This window comes from Sminthopsis crassicaudata, chromosome 4 (genome assembly GCF_048593235.1).
Source record: "Sminthopsis crassicaudata isolate SCR6 chromosome 4, ASM4859323v1, whole genome shotgun sequence".
NCBI lineage: Eukaryota > Metazoa > Chordata > Mammalia > Dasyuromorphia > Dasyuridae > Sminthopsis > Sminthopsis crassicaudata.
The window spans coordinates 97,570,403-97,586,812 of NC_133620.1; the positions used below are offsets into that span (position 1 = coordinate 97,570,403).

At 39.0% G+C, this 16,410-nt stretch overlaps 1 protein-coding gene and 1 long non-coding RNA gene across 2 annotated transcripts in view; one reads left to right on the top strand and one right to left on the bottom strand.

Annotated features, from left to right (window-relative positions):
* LGR6 (leucine rich repeat containing G protein-coupled receptor 6) overlaps positions 1-16,410 on the top strand; it is a 152,871-nt gene that overhangs the window by 58,511 nt on the left and 77,950 nt on the right. Inside the window, exon 4 of the mRNA XM_074308807.1 lies at positions 10,500-10,571. Within this exon, the coding sequence (XP_074164908.1) occupies positions 10,500-10,571 (72 nt within the window). The remainder of the gene's footprint in view (positions 1-10,499; positions 10,572-16,410) is intronic.
* LOC141541034 (uncharacterized) lies at positions 1,876-3,988 on the bottom strand. Its single transcript, XR_012481635.1, has 3 exons — positions 3,905-3,988; positions 3,338-3,407; positions 1,876-2,423 (listed from the first exon to the last, which is right to left on the bottom strand). It is a non-coding gene; the product is annotated as an uncharacterized LOC141541034 (long non-coding RNA).

Sequence of the window (16,410 nt, forward strand, 5' to 3'; positions counted from 1 at the left end):
TGGAGGTACTTGGTAAGCTCTATGAGGAATGACCAGAAGGATATAGAAGAGCAAGACTGACTCGGGATTGTCTGGCTTTACCTTCCTATTAGTTGACTCTTCCCTTCTGTTTTCAGATCCCTGAAAAGAAAATATGCAATAAGGACCTTTTATAATTAGAATATTATTGGGTAGTTCCTCCTGTCGGCCTCTGCTTCCCCAGACTAAAGCATCCTACTTCCATCTATGTCACTAGTTATCTGTGTCTGACTGGCATTTTTTTTTATTGTTAATATCTTGTTTTTAAACTAACTGAATCACTTTGCTGTTCAGTAATTTCAATCTTTGTGACCCCAGTTGAGGTTTTCCTGTCAGAGATACTGAAGTGATCTGCAGTTTCCTTCTCCAACTCATTTTACAGATGAGGAAACTGAGGCAACAGGGTTAAGTGATTTGGAGAGGGTCACACAACTAGTGTCTGAAGTCAGATTTGAATTCAGGATGCTCACATTCTAATAAGGGAAGGCAACACATAAAGAGGTTTCAGTCACAAGTCTTTAGGGTATAGAGGCTAACCAATGCATCTTTAAAAATATCCTTTCCAATGATAAAACCATGCCCATTTCTTTTTAAATTTTATTTATTTATTTTAATACACTGCTTTATGAATTATGTTGGAAGAGAAAAATCAGAACAAAGGGGAAAAACCATGGGAGAGGGGAAAAAAAAAGAAATAAAGTGAACTTAGCATGTGTTGACTTACATTCAATCTCCATAGTTCTTTTTCTGGGTGCAGATGGTATTTTCTGTCCAAAATCTATTAGGATTGTTTTGGATCACTGAATTACTGAGAAGAACCAAGCCTTTCATAGTTTTCATAGTTGATCATAGCACATTCTTTTTTTTTTTTTTTTTTCCTGAGGCTGGGGTTAAGTGACCAGGGTCACACAGCTAGGAAGTGTTAAGTGTCTGAAACCAGAGTTGAACTCTAGTCCTCCTGAATTCAGGGCTGGTGCTCTATCCACTGCGCCACCTAGCTGCCCTGATCATAGCACATTCTTGCTGTTACTGTGTACAATATATTGCTGGTTCTGCTTGTTTCATTCAGCATCAGTTTATGTAAATCTTTCCAGGCTTTTCTAAAATCAGCCTGTTCATCATTTTTAATTGAACAATAATATTCCTTTACCTTCATATACCACAATTTATTCAGCCATTTCCCAATTGATGGACACCTACTCATTTTCCAATTCTTTGCTACCACAAAAAGAGCTGCTATAAACATTTTTGCACATGTAGATTCTTTTCCCTCCTCTATGATTTGCTTAGGATACAGACCATGTCCATTTCTGGTGTTAAAACATTTGACAATGCAAGGATTTTGGTAGTGAAAAATGTCTTATCTGGCTTCTCAGTAGTTATGAATACAGGCCCTGCCTTCTCAGCAGTAACTTTTAAATTTATTTTTCTGTTGGGGCAATTGGGGTCAAGTGACTTGTCTAGGGTCACACAGAGAGTAAGCATTAAGTAGGGGCTGGATTTAAGTTCAGGTCCTCCTGACTTTAGGGTTGATGCTCTATCTATCCACTATGCTATCTAGCTGCCTTCTCAGCAATCATTTTTAAAAAAAAATTATAAAAGCTTTTTATTTACAAAACATATGCATGGGTAATTAATTTTTCAACATTGATCCTTGCAAAACATTCTTTTACAAAATTTTCCCTTCTTCCCTCTATTCTCTCCCTTAGATGGCAGGTAGTCCAATACATGTTAAATGTTAAAATATGTTAAATCCAATATATGTATACATATTTATACAATTATCTTGCTGCACAAGAAAAATTAGATCAAAAAGGGGGGAAAAACTTGAGAAAGAAAACAAAATGCAAGCGAAATCAATAGAAAAGTGAAAAAAACTATGTTGTGGTTCTTTCACTGAACAGTTGGAACTGGTTTGAATAATCTCATTGTTGAAGAGAGCCATGTCCATCAGAACTGATCATTGAATAGTCTGGTTGTTGCTGTTTCTCCTGGTTCTTCAGCAATCACTTCTAAAGCTACTCCAACCAATTCTATTTCTGTCCACTCCTACATTTTTAGGAGCAAGGAAATGGATAATTAACAAAGATCTGGAATTTGGGGAAAAACAGACTAGGAACAACTCTGGACTTAATTCTTTATTCTTAGTATTCAGACCTCATTCCAGGTGACATTTTAAATTTTCATTGCAGTTATGGAAATTCTACTAGTATTAATTATTATTAATCTGTTCCATGATGGAGAGACAATAGCATAATAAGGGAATGATAGCTACCAGGCTTCTTGTGTTGTGAAACTTTTATGGTAGATGTGGAAGTCTGGAAGAAATCCTGAAATGCTGGGGAATTAGGCTCTGGTGGTACCTCTAGATTGGGTCGGTATCTCAGTCAGTGTGATGCAACTGCCTGGAAGAATCAAAGAAGAGACAGTCTAGATTTTTAGTCTAGTTCTCTTCAAAATCATCATGATGATCATATCAATAGAGAAGATAGCAAAGTGAGCAACGTTCCCTTGTATTCCTAAGAAGGCAAAATATACCAGAAGAAATCAGAAATACATGCTCCACTAGTAGAAAATACTTCAGGAAAGATGGCACTGACCACTAATGCCAACAAATTACACATGTGCATGAAATGGACTGAAGATAGGAATATCTTCTTTTTGTTCCAGTGTTATATTATAACAAAATTGGAAACAGATGTTACCAGTTATAGGTAAGTGCTTCGTGCTTGCTTTTTGTCAAAACTCAAAATTGTTTATCTCTACTCCAATCATATAACAATGTATTGCTGGCCAATGCAGAAATAAATATTTCTAAACTTAGATTTGTTGAAAGCTATTAAAATATGAAGAAGGAAAGGCAGTACCTGAGATTATTGAAGATTTTTACTTAATGCAAACTCCAAAAATTATATTTAATAATGAAACTTAACCAAAACTCAACAAAATTATGTTTAGCAATGATACATAATAGATAGGTTTCAAATCACTTTGAAAAGGAGAGGAGAGTATTGGATTGGAACTTCAGAAAGTCTTTATTGAGTTTCATGGCATTAATCCAGTTTGCCAACTATACCAAAGCAATTTTTAAAAGCTGATATTTGCTACAATCATTGTGAGCAAATGTACTCTCCTACAATATTTGATGGAAAGTGTAAAAAATATTTTAGAACCAGCATGGAGTGTTTTTCTAATTATATCAAAATGTCATTTGCACTCAAGTATAAAATTTTTAATGTGTGCCAAGGAACAGAGAGACCAGTGGCTTTGAGCATGAATTTGGACATTAAATTAACCAATGGATGAAAGCAATACTTACTTTGATTTCCTCTGAGTAAAATACACTGAACATCAATTTATCAAGGACCAACCATGGCTGAATGTGGTCTCTTTAAAAAGCAAAAAAACAAAACTCAGTTATCTATCTTTTAAAAATTGAGTTCTAAATTTCTTTTTTCCCTCCAGATCATCCACAGCTATTTAGAAAGCAAGTCACATGATACTTATTTATACATGTGAAGTCATGCAGAACTTATTTCTATATTAGCATGGGTGAATATGTTAAGAGACTTATAGGTGTCCTGAAGAAAAATTCCAGTAGGAGGAAGACAATCAAATTAACTGAAATCTATGCAATACCAGTCTTAATGAATTCTTTCAAAACTGTAGAATGAAGCATAACAGACCTGGAAAGTGCCATAACAAAAAATAGTATAAAAATTAATGAAGCTCAGCCTCTCCCCCAAAAGACAAATACTTCCTCATCAAAAACATTGATATTATCAGTTTACATAATAAATGTTTTTTTTAAATCTGAAGAAATAATTTTAAAACAAGCATACATCACTTCATTGAACAATGGTAAAAGCTAATAATAGGCACTCACCATTGGATCTGTCAAATGTAATCCAAAGTGGTTTACCTCCAGATGGAGCCTGTGAAATTTCCAAGATCCAAAAGAAGAATCATAATGTCTCTGTGGGAGATGTTCGTATGAACTCAGACAACAATACATCAATAAGTAAGCAGCAAACAAACATTTGAGTCATGTGGACAATTCATGTCTGAGTCAGAATGTGGATGATGAGCACTAGCTCATCCCAACCAGAAATTGCACAAGACCCATTTTTAAGGAGCCTGTACTTAGTGATTGCTAGAAATTGTGCAAAGAAACGATAGAAACAGCAGCAATCACTTCAGGGGATGGTGAAAAATTTAGTATCTGTTGAGTATCTGACAAGATGTTAGCTGGTGGCTAAAGGCAGACCCAAGGTATTCCAAAAGTCTTAGTGTAGCTTATTAAATCAAACTGCACTAAGAGTTTTGGGTTGCCTTATGTAAGCTTCTTCCTTTCATGAACTAATATACATCCTCTTAAACTATTCAGACTTTAACCTTGTTCCCTAGAACCCATCCATACCGGCCCATTTGTGTCATTCTTGCCCATGTCCTCCCATAGGTTTACCAAAGGGGCTCCACACAGTGGGTTGGAGGTTTTTCTGATTTTTTTCTTGATGTTTCAAGCTACCAGTGGAGCATTCCATCTGGCACCCCTGTCTTTGGCCATTGAACTAATCATCTCCCTTTCTTATCATACATTTTCTTGATGACATCTTCTTTTTCAAAGTCTTTCCTGGTTTCATGCTGCATCCGGCTCACACCCACCCTGTGTCTCTCCATTGCCCTCTGTGTGATACTCATTTTCCATCCCTCCAAGGCTGTTATGTTCTATATCTCTGCTGTCATGCAACAACACTGGCATATTGATATTAAAAAGATGGGCCTTTGTTTCTAGGACAAGTTTGGGGTCATTGAAAGATCTCTACTAATTCTCTGAGCACTCTAATCCACTGATCTCCTCTTGTTTTGTTTGTTAACTAGGTGATTTTTTAAAAAGTTAAGCTCCCTTTTAAAAAAATTATAAGCGCTATTATCTATAAAATAATTACACAAAACATAATTATAAACATATAAAACAAGGAGCAAAATCTCACCATAATCTTCCCAGCCATTAAAAAGGCAGAAGCAAAAGAATCTACAAACAAGAAACAAACAAATAAGATGTTTTTGTTCTGGGCTTCCTTCCAGGCCTAGCTCTGGCCCTGTTTTCCTTCCTTCTTTCTTTTCTTCTATGCTTAACAATATAACTTTAGTCAATGTGTCTGTGCTGAGTCCCTTTTGTATTGCTGTCATATATGTTTGTTCATAAGTTTTCAGATTTTTATGGCACTATAATATTCCTTTATATAAATAGACCATTATTCAGGCATTTGGCTTAATTAATTTAACTTAATTAATTGAGGTAATTAAGGAGGGATTTTTATCACATTAGAGTAGGTTCAAAGCTTAGATGGCCAAATTGACAAGAGTGCAGAGCTGGTTCATTTGACCTGTTCTCACCTTTTTTGCTTATTAGCTATTCCCGCAGGTGTATCCCAGACTTCTCTGGGCCTGCCTAGTTCTCAAAGGAAGATGACCTTAGGGGACCTTCTTGATTCTGGCCCCATAGTCATAAGAGGAGAAGGAAATAGAATTTCTTTTTCTAGATCTCAATAAGGATATATTAAAGCGATGTTTCCTTGGTTGGGGAGTATTTTAGTTCATTTTCCAGCTGAAAGGAGAATGGAAGGAAAAGGGAAGAGAATAAGAATTTATTAAGCACCTGCTGTGTGCCAGGCAGTGTGCTCAGAGCTTTACAAATATTATCTCCACTTATCTTCAAAAACCCTGGGAAGTGGGTGCTAGTGGGTCTTTTATTTATTTATTTTTTATTATTGAGGAGTCTGAGTTTAGTGGTTTGCCCAGGATCCCACAGCCAGTAAGTGTCTGAGGGTAAATTTGAACTCACTCCAGCCCACTGCTCTATCCTCTGTAACCTAGCTAGAGAAATGAGAAGAACATAAGATTGAATGCCACATTAAAGGAAGAAGGCTTGCTCTGTGTTGTCTCTATCTGTGTCTCCAAATATAAACAGAAGGAGGGGGGTGATCATCACAACTTGATGGTCAGATTAGATCTGGAGTAACATGTTCCAATCCAAGCACCACTTTTTAAAAGGGACATTGACAAGATGGAATAAAGCCATACGAGAGAAACCAGAATGATGATGGGAATGAAAACACATCATTTATTTTTAGGAGTTTTGGAGGTTTAGATTCCCCCAAAAAGGAATATTTAATGGGAGACATGTCAATTATCTTCAAATTTTAAAAACTGCTACATGGAAAGCAATAAAGATAACAATAAAAACATAACACTTTAAGATTAGAACTTTAAAGACATCATCTTGTTACCTCATTTATTCTCCTACATTTCATCATTAAGTATATTATTATTAATGAAATAATTATTAAGTGGGTCTTGGTAGATAATCCTAGCTTTCTCAGGAATTTGCCACAACCTACTGTATAAGAAATAATAATGGTTCAGTCTTATTTAGATTTATAAAACACTTTGTTCAAAACACTCCGAAAAGGGCAATACAGGTGCTGTTCTCCCTATTTTAGAGGTGATAAAACAGGCACAGAAAAGTGCTTGTGGTCACACAGCTAGTAAATTTCTAAATTAAAAGTCAAGCTCAGCTCCATTAAGCACATATTTATTACATGTCCACTTTGTGGCAGACACCATACTAGGGTGCTCTAGGGATATGACAGAAGTTTTGTCTCATGACCTCAAGTCCAAGACTTGCTCCCTCTTGAGTTAATGGGGCAGAAGAGGATGATCAAAAGTGTCAAAGCTGGCAGAGAGGTCAAAGACAATGAGGATTATGTCTGGTGATTAAGAGATCACTGGTAACTTGGAGTCAGTAGCTTCAGTGGAATGATGAGGGTGGAAGGAAGCTGGGATTGAAAGGGGTTAAGAAAGGAGAGGAAGTGGAGGCACCCATCATAGATGGACTTTTCCAGGAGTTTGGCCATAAAGGATAGAAGGAATAGAGGAAGCTCTCTCAATGGATGGCTCCTATGAGAGATATTTCACCTGTGTAGATGGTGGGAGTTCTCCACACTGACAATATCACAGATTTCCTAACACACATTTACATAGTTTGAAGGAATTTCTTCCTTTGTTATTCACTCATTTTTCCTTTGTGTCCGATTCTACATGACCTCATCTTGGCAAAGATACTAGAGTGGTTTCCTGTTTCCATCTCTAGCTTATCTTGACAATAAGGAAACTGAGGCAGGGCTAAGTGAATTGCCCAGGATCACATTCCTTGTAAGTGTCAGAGACTGGATTTGAAAGAAGTCCTCCTGACTTCAAGCTCAGCACTCTATTTTATCACCTGTCTGTACCTTAATTTTCCTCAATTTTTAATTAATTTTTTTATGAAAGCAATTGGGGTTAAGCGACTTGCCCAGGGGCACACAGTTTAGTAAGTATTAAATGTCTGAGGCTATATTTGAACTCAGGTTTTCTTGATACCAGGATTGGTGCTCTATCTACTGCATCATCTATCTGTCCCTCATTTTTCTTTATATAGAGACAAAATCTATATCCCTGTAATTTTCATCCATGGATTCTAAATCTACCATTGTTTCCCAACAGGATAATTTAATCCCTCTCTCATGTGACAGTTCTTAAACATTTGAAGACAATTAACATATCCCCCTTAAATCTTCTCCTTTGGGTGCTAAGCCTCCAAAATATAAATCTAAATAAGACTGAATACCTTTCCCCCCATCATTCTGGTTACCTTCTATGGTCTTATTCCATCTTGTCAATGTCCTTTCCAAGAAAACTTCAAATAGAGTCACGAAGAGTTGGACACAACTGAAAACAACTGAACAACAATGTGCTGGGAAATATCCTGGGCACTGATGATCAAAGACATAAATGAAAACAGTACTGAACCCAAGGAGTTTACTTATATTCTATTCAAATTTTTTTCTTTAAAAAAAAAAGAACTAGATCAACACAAATATTTTTCTATATAAAGAATAAAAATATGATTTTATGTAAAACTGCAACTACTAAATACAGCTTGTTTTCAACCTTCCTTTGGAAAATATCTTCAATTTTTTCCTTCCATCCATCCCATTAGATTGAAAGCTCTTTGAGACCAGGGACTGTTTTTACCTTTCTTTGTATCCCCAGTAATTAGCACAGTTCCAGGTACATAGGAAGCGCTTAATAAATGCTTGTTGACGAGTCAAATAAGATAAAATTTATCAGGGATATAAAATTCTACATTTGAGATATTTTTTTTCAAAATCATTTCATAAATATAGAATGGTGAAGAGCATAGCCAGTCAGTAGTTTGCCCCCCCTCAATATAAAAACAAAACCAAAAAGATCCAGGATAGATAACAAATACAAAGTGAGCTCACCATGTGACATAGCAGCCACCAAAACTTAGGCAATCTTAGGCTGCATTATAAGTGTCTAAAACAGGGAAGTTGATGCCTCTAGTGTCCTCTCTCTGTGTTGGCCAGAAGTACTCTATCCAGTTCTTGGTGCCACATTTGAAGAAAGGCATTGCCATGCTGGAATGTGTCCAGAGGAGGGTCACCAGGATGGTAGGTGGGATGGAACTTTGGGTCATAAAGATCACTGGAGGGGCAGCTAGGTGGCGCAGTGGGTAGAGCACCAGTCCTGAAGTCAGGACCTGAGTTCAAATTTAACCTCAGACACCACTTCCTAGCTGTGTGACTCTGGGCAAGTCACTTAATCCCAGTTGCCTCATCTAAATAAATAAATAAAATAAAGATCATTGGAAGGAATAGAGGTGTTCAGTCTGGAAAAAGAAGGCAGACACAAAAGGAACATGGTCTCCATCTTCAAATATTTGAAAGGCTTTCATGGGATAGAGGGATTTCAAGTTGTTTTGTTTGGTCCTGGAGGAAAGAAAGAAACCAAAGGCCAAAAGTGGGAGGTGAAGAGGTTTTGGCTGGATACAAGGAAACACTTCCTAATAATTAGAATTATCTAAATGCAGAATGTGCTACTTTAGGATTTCACTTTCCCTAAAGATCTTCAAGTGGAAATCAGATGACCCTTGTGAGGGATCTTGTAGATGGGATTCCTGTCCAAGTTGTCCTCAAATGATCTCCAAGGCCTCTTACAACTCTGAGCTGCCTCCCTATAGCCATGGGGAAGTGATAGACCTAGTTTCTCTCTCTTTTTCTTTTAAAATTTTCTGAAAAACAAATGTTTAGTTGATGCTTTTTTCCTTAATGCACCATTGTCAGTTCCCAATGACTCTAACCCATTTAACCCCAATGGAAGCTGCCTTTGTAACAAATGGGCTAAACATAACAAGCCAGTCCATTGGCTAGATCTGATAATATAATGCTTTATTTTGTTCCTACTTCAGTAGAGAGAAGAAGAATGTTTTCTTCAATTTCAATCCTCTGAAGTCACTTTTAGACTTCTGTTATCTTTCTATGTTGTTTTCTTCCTACATGATTGTAGTCATATAGATTGTTTTCCCATTCTGCTTATCTCACTGTGCATCAATTCATATATATCTTTTCAAGTTTTCTCTGAATTTTTCATATTTGTCTTTTCTTGTGGAACAATAATGTTCCATTATACTTTGTGTACCACAATTTGTCTTGAGGGTCCTAAATTAATGGGCACCTAATTTGAATCCTGTTCTGATATCTAATATCTATTTATCTATATCTACATAGATATAGATAGGTAATCTATATATCTATATCTATAGTTATATGGTTATACATATCTCTATAACTAATAGATATAGATAGTTTTTTTTTCATCCCAACCTTGATTTTCTTGGCCCATTTTCTCAGCTATGAACGACTTCTTATTCATCACTTATATGGTTTTTTTTTTTTTTTTTAGTAAGGAACTACTTCATTTTCAACTTATGTCTGTTGCTTGCTCTATACTCCCTCACCCTTGACACTTTAAAATATTCAGAGTTTCTGGTTCCTTCAGCTACATAATAATTACACCTTGAGTAGAAGCTTCCATCTTTGTGTCCTCTCCTCTCTCATTTCCCATTCCTAGTACAGGGATCTGTGCCCAGAGATCTCTCTCACTAGCAGTGATTGAAGGTCTCCCAATTGGAACCTTTCATCCAGAAGTCTCTTCTCTATTCAATCTTTCTCCCAGTTTTACAGATGGGAAAGCTGAGTCTTGCTGAGGAGAACCAAGCTGATCTATCTTCCTCCAGGTCAAACTGAGTCCTAGTCTTCAGCTCATCCTAATTTATACAGTATCATTCCTCTTCCCAAGCACCCAATTCCAACCACAACCTGGGGCCTTAGACATGTACAGAGTTACAAAGTGGCAGAGGCTGTCTGCCTTTCTGTAGCCATGCTGCTAGTCTCTCTTAACCTCATTGTCCTGTGGCTAGGATTTCTGCCCCCTTGTTTTACGGTTAGCCAGAACTGAGGCTCCCTTGTGGTCCTTAGGAGTAGACTGAAAGGACCTAGCCTGGGAAGGGGAGCCCCAGGGTGCCATGTACTGTGTAAGTGTGTGTTTAAGACTCTTTTCTGTTCTAATTATAGGATGCTGCAGAATAACCAGCTGAGTAGAATCCCTGCTGAGGCATTGTGGGAGCTGCCCAACCTCCAGTCTCTGTAAGTCATTAGTGAGCCGACACTTGGAGTTCTGTGGACTAGGTCTCCTGGGGCTGTCAGCTTCCCCAGGCCTGAGTCACAGGCTCTGCCTTTGTTGCAGCCTCTTGGGCCCCCCTCCTTTTCTTCCTCCTCTTTCCTCTTCTCCTCACCCCCTACCATGTGCTGCTCCTAGCTTTGGTTTTGAGGGGGGGAGTGTGGCTGTGTGTGTCTTTGGGGGAAGGTATGAACCCCCCCTGGAGGATTGTGGAAATGGGACCTCCTGATGTGGGGCCACCAGAGCAGAGGCTCCGGGCTGAGCCGGCAGTCTGCCATGGTAGACTGGGGGTGCAGGGAGGTTTGGGGGGTGGGGTGGGGCGGGACTGCTGCCCCAAGGAAGAACCAAGACTCCCTGTCTCCTCAGCTTAATCTGCTTTCCCTCTTCGCTACCCACCCCCTGGGTCTGGGCTGAGAGCTCTGGATGTGCCCTTGTCTTCTCTCCTTCCCTTGCATATGTTGGGGAGACATTGGATTACCCTCTACACCAGGAGGGCACTTTCATTCTCTCCTTGACTGGCCCCTTTTTCCATCCATGGAAAATTTGGAATCATCCTCCTTTCTTTCCCCTCCCCCTTCCCTCCATTGAAGCTCCATTCAGAGCATCACCATAGTCTGGAGTAAATCCTGTCATTTTTCCAGGGTGGACAATTCCTGTGTAGACCCCACTGGGGCTGAAGTGTGAGAGGAAGGGGGAACCAGGCCAGATTAGCAGGGGGTTGAAATGATTTGGGGGCATTTGTGTCAGAATGGAATGATATACCAGGGTCATGTGAATTAACTAGTACTAGTTCACTAAACACCAAAATCAGGGAATTTAAGTTAAAGGCAGTATTATTTGAGTAAATATTTAACAACAGGCTCCCAGGAAAAATAATGTACCGCAACACACTTTTAAACTACATTCTTAACATTTTTTACATGGCTTTATTAAGTCTAGGCAATCAACAAGATAATAAATCAAACTCCTACTTGTAGCATTTGACAGTATCTGAGGTGTAAACACTTAGACTGAAAATTTAACAGTTATCTGTGAGCTTGTTCCAGCATATTCCTGCAAAGGAGTCACTAGTCTTCAAAGCAAGGGAAACTGAGGCATATAGAATAGGTGCTGAGCTTGTTTCTCAATCTGTGAGGTTGTTTGCTAACCCAAGGCCCTAACTCAGACCCTGGACAAGAATGCTAGGAAAGTAGAGGTTACTGTCATCTGTTCTTTGGGGTAAGAGTCCTGTGAGGCTTAAAGAAAGGGCTTCTGCTCTGTGTAGCTGCTCATTTGCTCATATTGTTCATATAACTGACCTGTCCAGCTATGGAAGCTCCAGACTGGCAGAGGGTAAGGCTAGTATTTATGGGCATGAACTTCATGTTTCTGAATGTGTCTGTACCATGCCCTTTAACTTTTTTCCTAAAATTCTGGGGTTTAGAATTTTAATAACTATATTTCACTATATTTCCTTTGTAATCCTTTGTATTTTATCTTATGCATTTAAAATAATTGTTCTGGGAAAGGGTCCAGAGGTTTCACCAGAGTAACAAAGGGGTTCAGGAAAAGAGTTAATCTTCAGTTCTTCAGTGGGAGGGGAGATCTGCAGTTCTACCTGAAATTGGCTTGTGTCTGGTCTGGATTTGAAGACAAAAAACTTCATTTGGAAACCCAGATCTGCCCCTCACCCCCAATGTGACTTACGACAAGCTATTCTCTTGGTCTTTTTTTCTTTATCTATAAAATAATTAGATGAACCTCATTCACTACCTCAAACCTTACTACCCCGTTCATGTCCAACACAACATTACCTGTAGTTCAGAGACTGGGATCTTGGTGATGTCTCCAGATTTGAGAGCTGCCATCCCCCAACTGGTCAGAGTTAGGACAGGGCATGTGTGTGACACAGGATCAGGAAGGGCACGCAAAACTGGCATTCCAGGAAGCAGACAGGGGTCTGAGATGTTCTAGTTTCCCCTTTTGGGGAGGGGGGAGAGATAGGAGGCTAGTATTTAAACTCAGGATTTCTCTGAACTCACAAGGACTTGGGCTAGCTTAATTGTAGGAAGGGCTCACTAGTTCTTTGGAAAAAATCTGGAGTCCTAGTGATATCATCAGCACCCCAAGCTTTGGAGAAGTCTGACCAAATAGGTAGAGAGTCAGGAAGAATTGAGTTCAAATTTGACCCCAGATACTGGTTTGTGTGATCCTCAGCGAATCATTTGTTTTTGTTTTTCTCAGTTTCCCCATGTAGAGAATGGAATAAGAACATCTACCGCATAGGTAGCTGTGGGCAGTTAGGTGGTGCCATAGTGTCCAGAATGCCAGGTTTGGAGTCGGGAAGACGCAGCTTTTTGAGTTCAAAATCACTGACTGGTTATATGACCCTGGGCAAGTCACTTATCCAGTTTGCCTCAGTTTCTTCATCTGTAAAATGAACTGGAGAAGGAAATGGCAAACCAGTTCAATATCTTGGCCAAGAAAACCCTAAATGGGGTTCATGGGAAGTCAGATGGGAATCAAGATAATCACTACCATGGGTAGGTTGAAATGAGATAACATTTGCAAAGTCTTTAAAAAATCTTAAAGTACTAGGAAAGTATTATTATCTGTGTATCCCTTTCTCTGTTACACAGTTTCCGCAGGCAAAGGGAAGACTAGATGATGTTTAAGACCTCTGCCAACTTTAATGACTAGGATAATATGGGTTATCCAGTAACAGAGTGGTAGTTTTGCCTCAGTTGAGTGAACCTGGAATGGAGGAGGACTGGGGCATGTCATAGATGGGGAAGACAAGCAGAGCCCAAGGAAAAACTTGGCCTGATCTAGAGGGGTCTTCCTGGCAGGAGGAAATGGAATATTTCAAGACTCTGGCTCTTCCCCTGCCATAGTTAAGAAATGATCCTCATTTGATCAATGATGGATAGAATCAGCTACACCCAGAAAAGGAACACTGGGAAATGAGTGTAAACTGTGAGCATTTGTTTGTTTGTTTGTTTGTTTGTTTGTTTTGTTTTTCTTCCCAGACTATTTTTACCTTCTGAATACAATTCTTCCTTTGCAACAACAACAACAACAAAATTCAGTTCTGCACATATATATTGTACCTAGGATATACTATAAGATATTTAATATGTATGGGAATGCCTGCCATCTAGGGGAGGGGATGGAGGGAAGGAGGGGAAAAACTCGGAACAGAAGGGAGTACAAGGGATAATGTTGTAAAAAAAATTACCTATGCATAAGTACTGTCAAAAATGTTATAATTATAAAAATTAATAAAAAAAGAATAGAATAAAAGAAGAGAGAGAGAGAGAAAAAAAGAAATGATCCTCATTCAGCTCAGTGGTTGCTGTTGGCAGTGGTGATTAGGGTGTTGATGGGGTGCCTGTGCTCTATAGTTAAAATGGACCTTAGGTCATCGAGCTGATTCCTGTAATTTGCAAAAAGGGAATTGCGGTCCAGAAAGCAGAAACTAATCCAAGATCACATGGCTTCTAAGTACTGGATCCAGGATTCAAATCCAGCTTCTCTGATTTCCCAAATCATTATTCTTCCTGCTATCTCTTTCTCCTTTTCTCCTACTCTTTTACTAAGATATTCTGCTCCACTTGCCCTTACTTTCAATCTTAACCCCTCTTTTGCCTTTCCTCATAGTGCTTGGCATGTAGTAGGCTCTTTTTTATTATAGCTTTTTATTTACAGAACATATGCATGGGTAATTTTTCAACATTGACCCTTGCAATCATTTCTGTTCCAAATTTTCCCCTCCTTCCCTCCACCGCTTCCCCTAGATGTCAGGCAGACTCATACATGTTAAACATGTTAAAATATATTTTAAATACAATATATGTGTACCTATTTATATAGTTCTCTTATTGCACAAGAAAAATCGAATTCAGAAAGTAAAAATAACCTGGGAAGAAAAACAAAAATGCTCACAGTTTACACTCATTTCCCAATGTTCCTTCTCTGAGTGTAGCTGATTCTGTCCATCATTGATCAATTGGAACTGAATTAGATTTCTCTTTGTCGAAGATATCCACTTCCATCAGAATACATCCTCATACAGTATTGTTGTTGAAGTGTATAATGATCTCCTGGTTCTGCTCATTTTACTCAGCATCAGTTTCATGTAAGTCTCTCCAGGTCTTTCTGAAATCATCCTGCTGGTTATTTCTTACAGAACAATAATATTCCATAACATTCATATACCATAATTTACCCAGCCATTCTCTAATTTATGGTTATCCATTCAATTTCCAGTTTCTAGCCATATAGCAGGCTCTTTAAAAAGTTTACTGACTGTTAAATCCCCTAGATATTACTGAGGGGCTACCTCAGGCAAGCCCTGTCTAGCTACTAGCTCAAATCCTTCAGGCTGCAATTTCACCCCATTTGCTCTTTTTCAGATCTCAGTGCAAGTAGCAAACAGCCTTTCTCTGTTCAACAGCTGTCCTGGATCTTCACCACTACTTTAAGTTGGTTCTGGTCTTCCCTTTTCCCCACTGGAGAGTCTTACTAATCTATAATTTTCTCAGCTTTAATAGCATAAATTTCCTTTTTTAATTGAAACTTTTTATTTTTCAAAACATATGCATGGATAATTCTACAGCATTAGCCCTCACAAAACCTTCTGTTCCAGTATCTCCTCCTTCTCCCACTCCCTCCCCTAGATGGCAAGTAGTCCAATATATGTTAAACATGGTAGAAATATCTGTTAAATCCAATATATGGATCCATATTTATACAATTATCTTACTGCATAAGAAAAATAAAATCAAACCCCCCCAAAATGATGAAGGAAAATAAAATGCAAGCAAATAACAAAAAAATGAAAATGCTATGTTGTGATCCACACTCAGTTCCCACAGTCCTCTCTCTGAGTGCAGAGGGCTCTTTTGATCAAAAGACCATTAGAACTGGTCTCTGAATCATGTCATTGTTGAAGAGAGCCACGTCCATCAGAATTGATCATCGTATAATATTAACTGCATAAGTTTCTTCCGCTCCATCTCTTATTTGTACTTCACTCGGCACTCTGAAAATCTTATACTGCCCCACAGGCTGCGGAGGAAAAAAAGGGAGGGGGACATCCAACATGGAAGAAACAGAATGGAAAGGGGCTGAGGCATCCTTATTCCTGGGATTATTCCCCAGAATGAAAGGCTTTCTTTGCTACCACCAGCTCCAGCTCCAAGAGGCACTGGAATTCTTGGAGCTATTGCCTTCGAGGAACCTTCTGTGCCCAGCTCTAACCTGGGCTGAGGTATGGATGGCATCAAATAAAATACTAAATGGTTTTCTGAGAATCTCCCCGCCTTCTCCCCTCACCCAAAAGGAATTGCTCTATAACTTCCTGGGAGATGAGAATCCATAGGTGGAACAAGGAATTGTGGCTTCTCTCCCTCCCACTCTCTAATTGGGTTAGGGCCAGACCTCACAGAGGTGCTGGAACCTTCATTAGCTGCTAGTTGTTGATGTGAAAATGAAATAATTAGCTTCCCCCCCACTCCGCCTACTTCCCTCCCTTCTATCTTACCCATTCCCCAAAAGGCCCCCAGTCAAGGCTGGGCTGGGCAGAGATAGGATGTGTTCCCCCTGAGGGGTTCTTCCCTCTTGTCCCCCATGCCAGAGAGCACAGAGATTGAATTGCTGTTTATTTAACTCAGAGGTGAGGTAAGACTTGGCAGGGGAGGAGTTGGGAAGGAGGGGCAGAGGGAAAGGGAGCATACTTAGGAGGCATGCAAACAAGCTGATGGAGAGAAAGTGATTGCCCCCATTCCCCTGATGGAATCGTGAGGGGCAGCATGATTTAAGGGG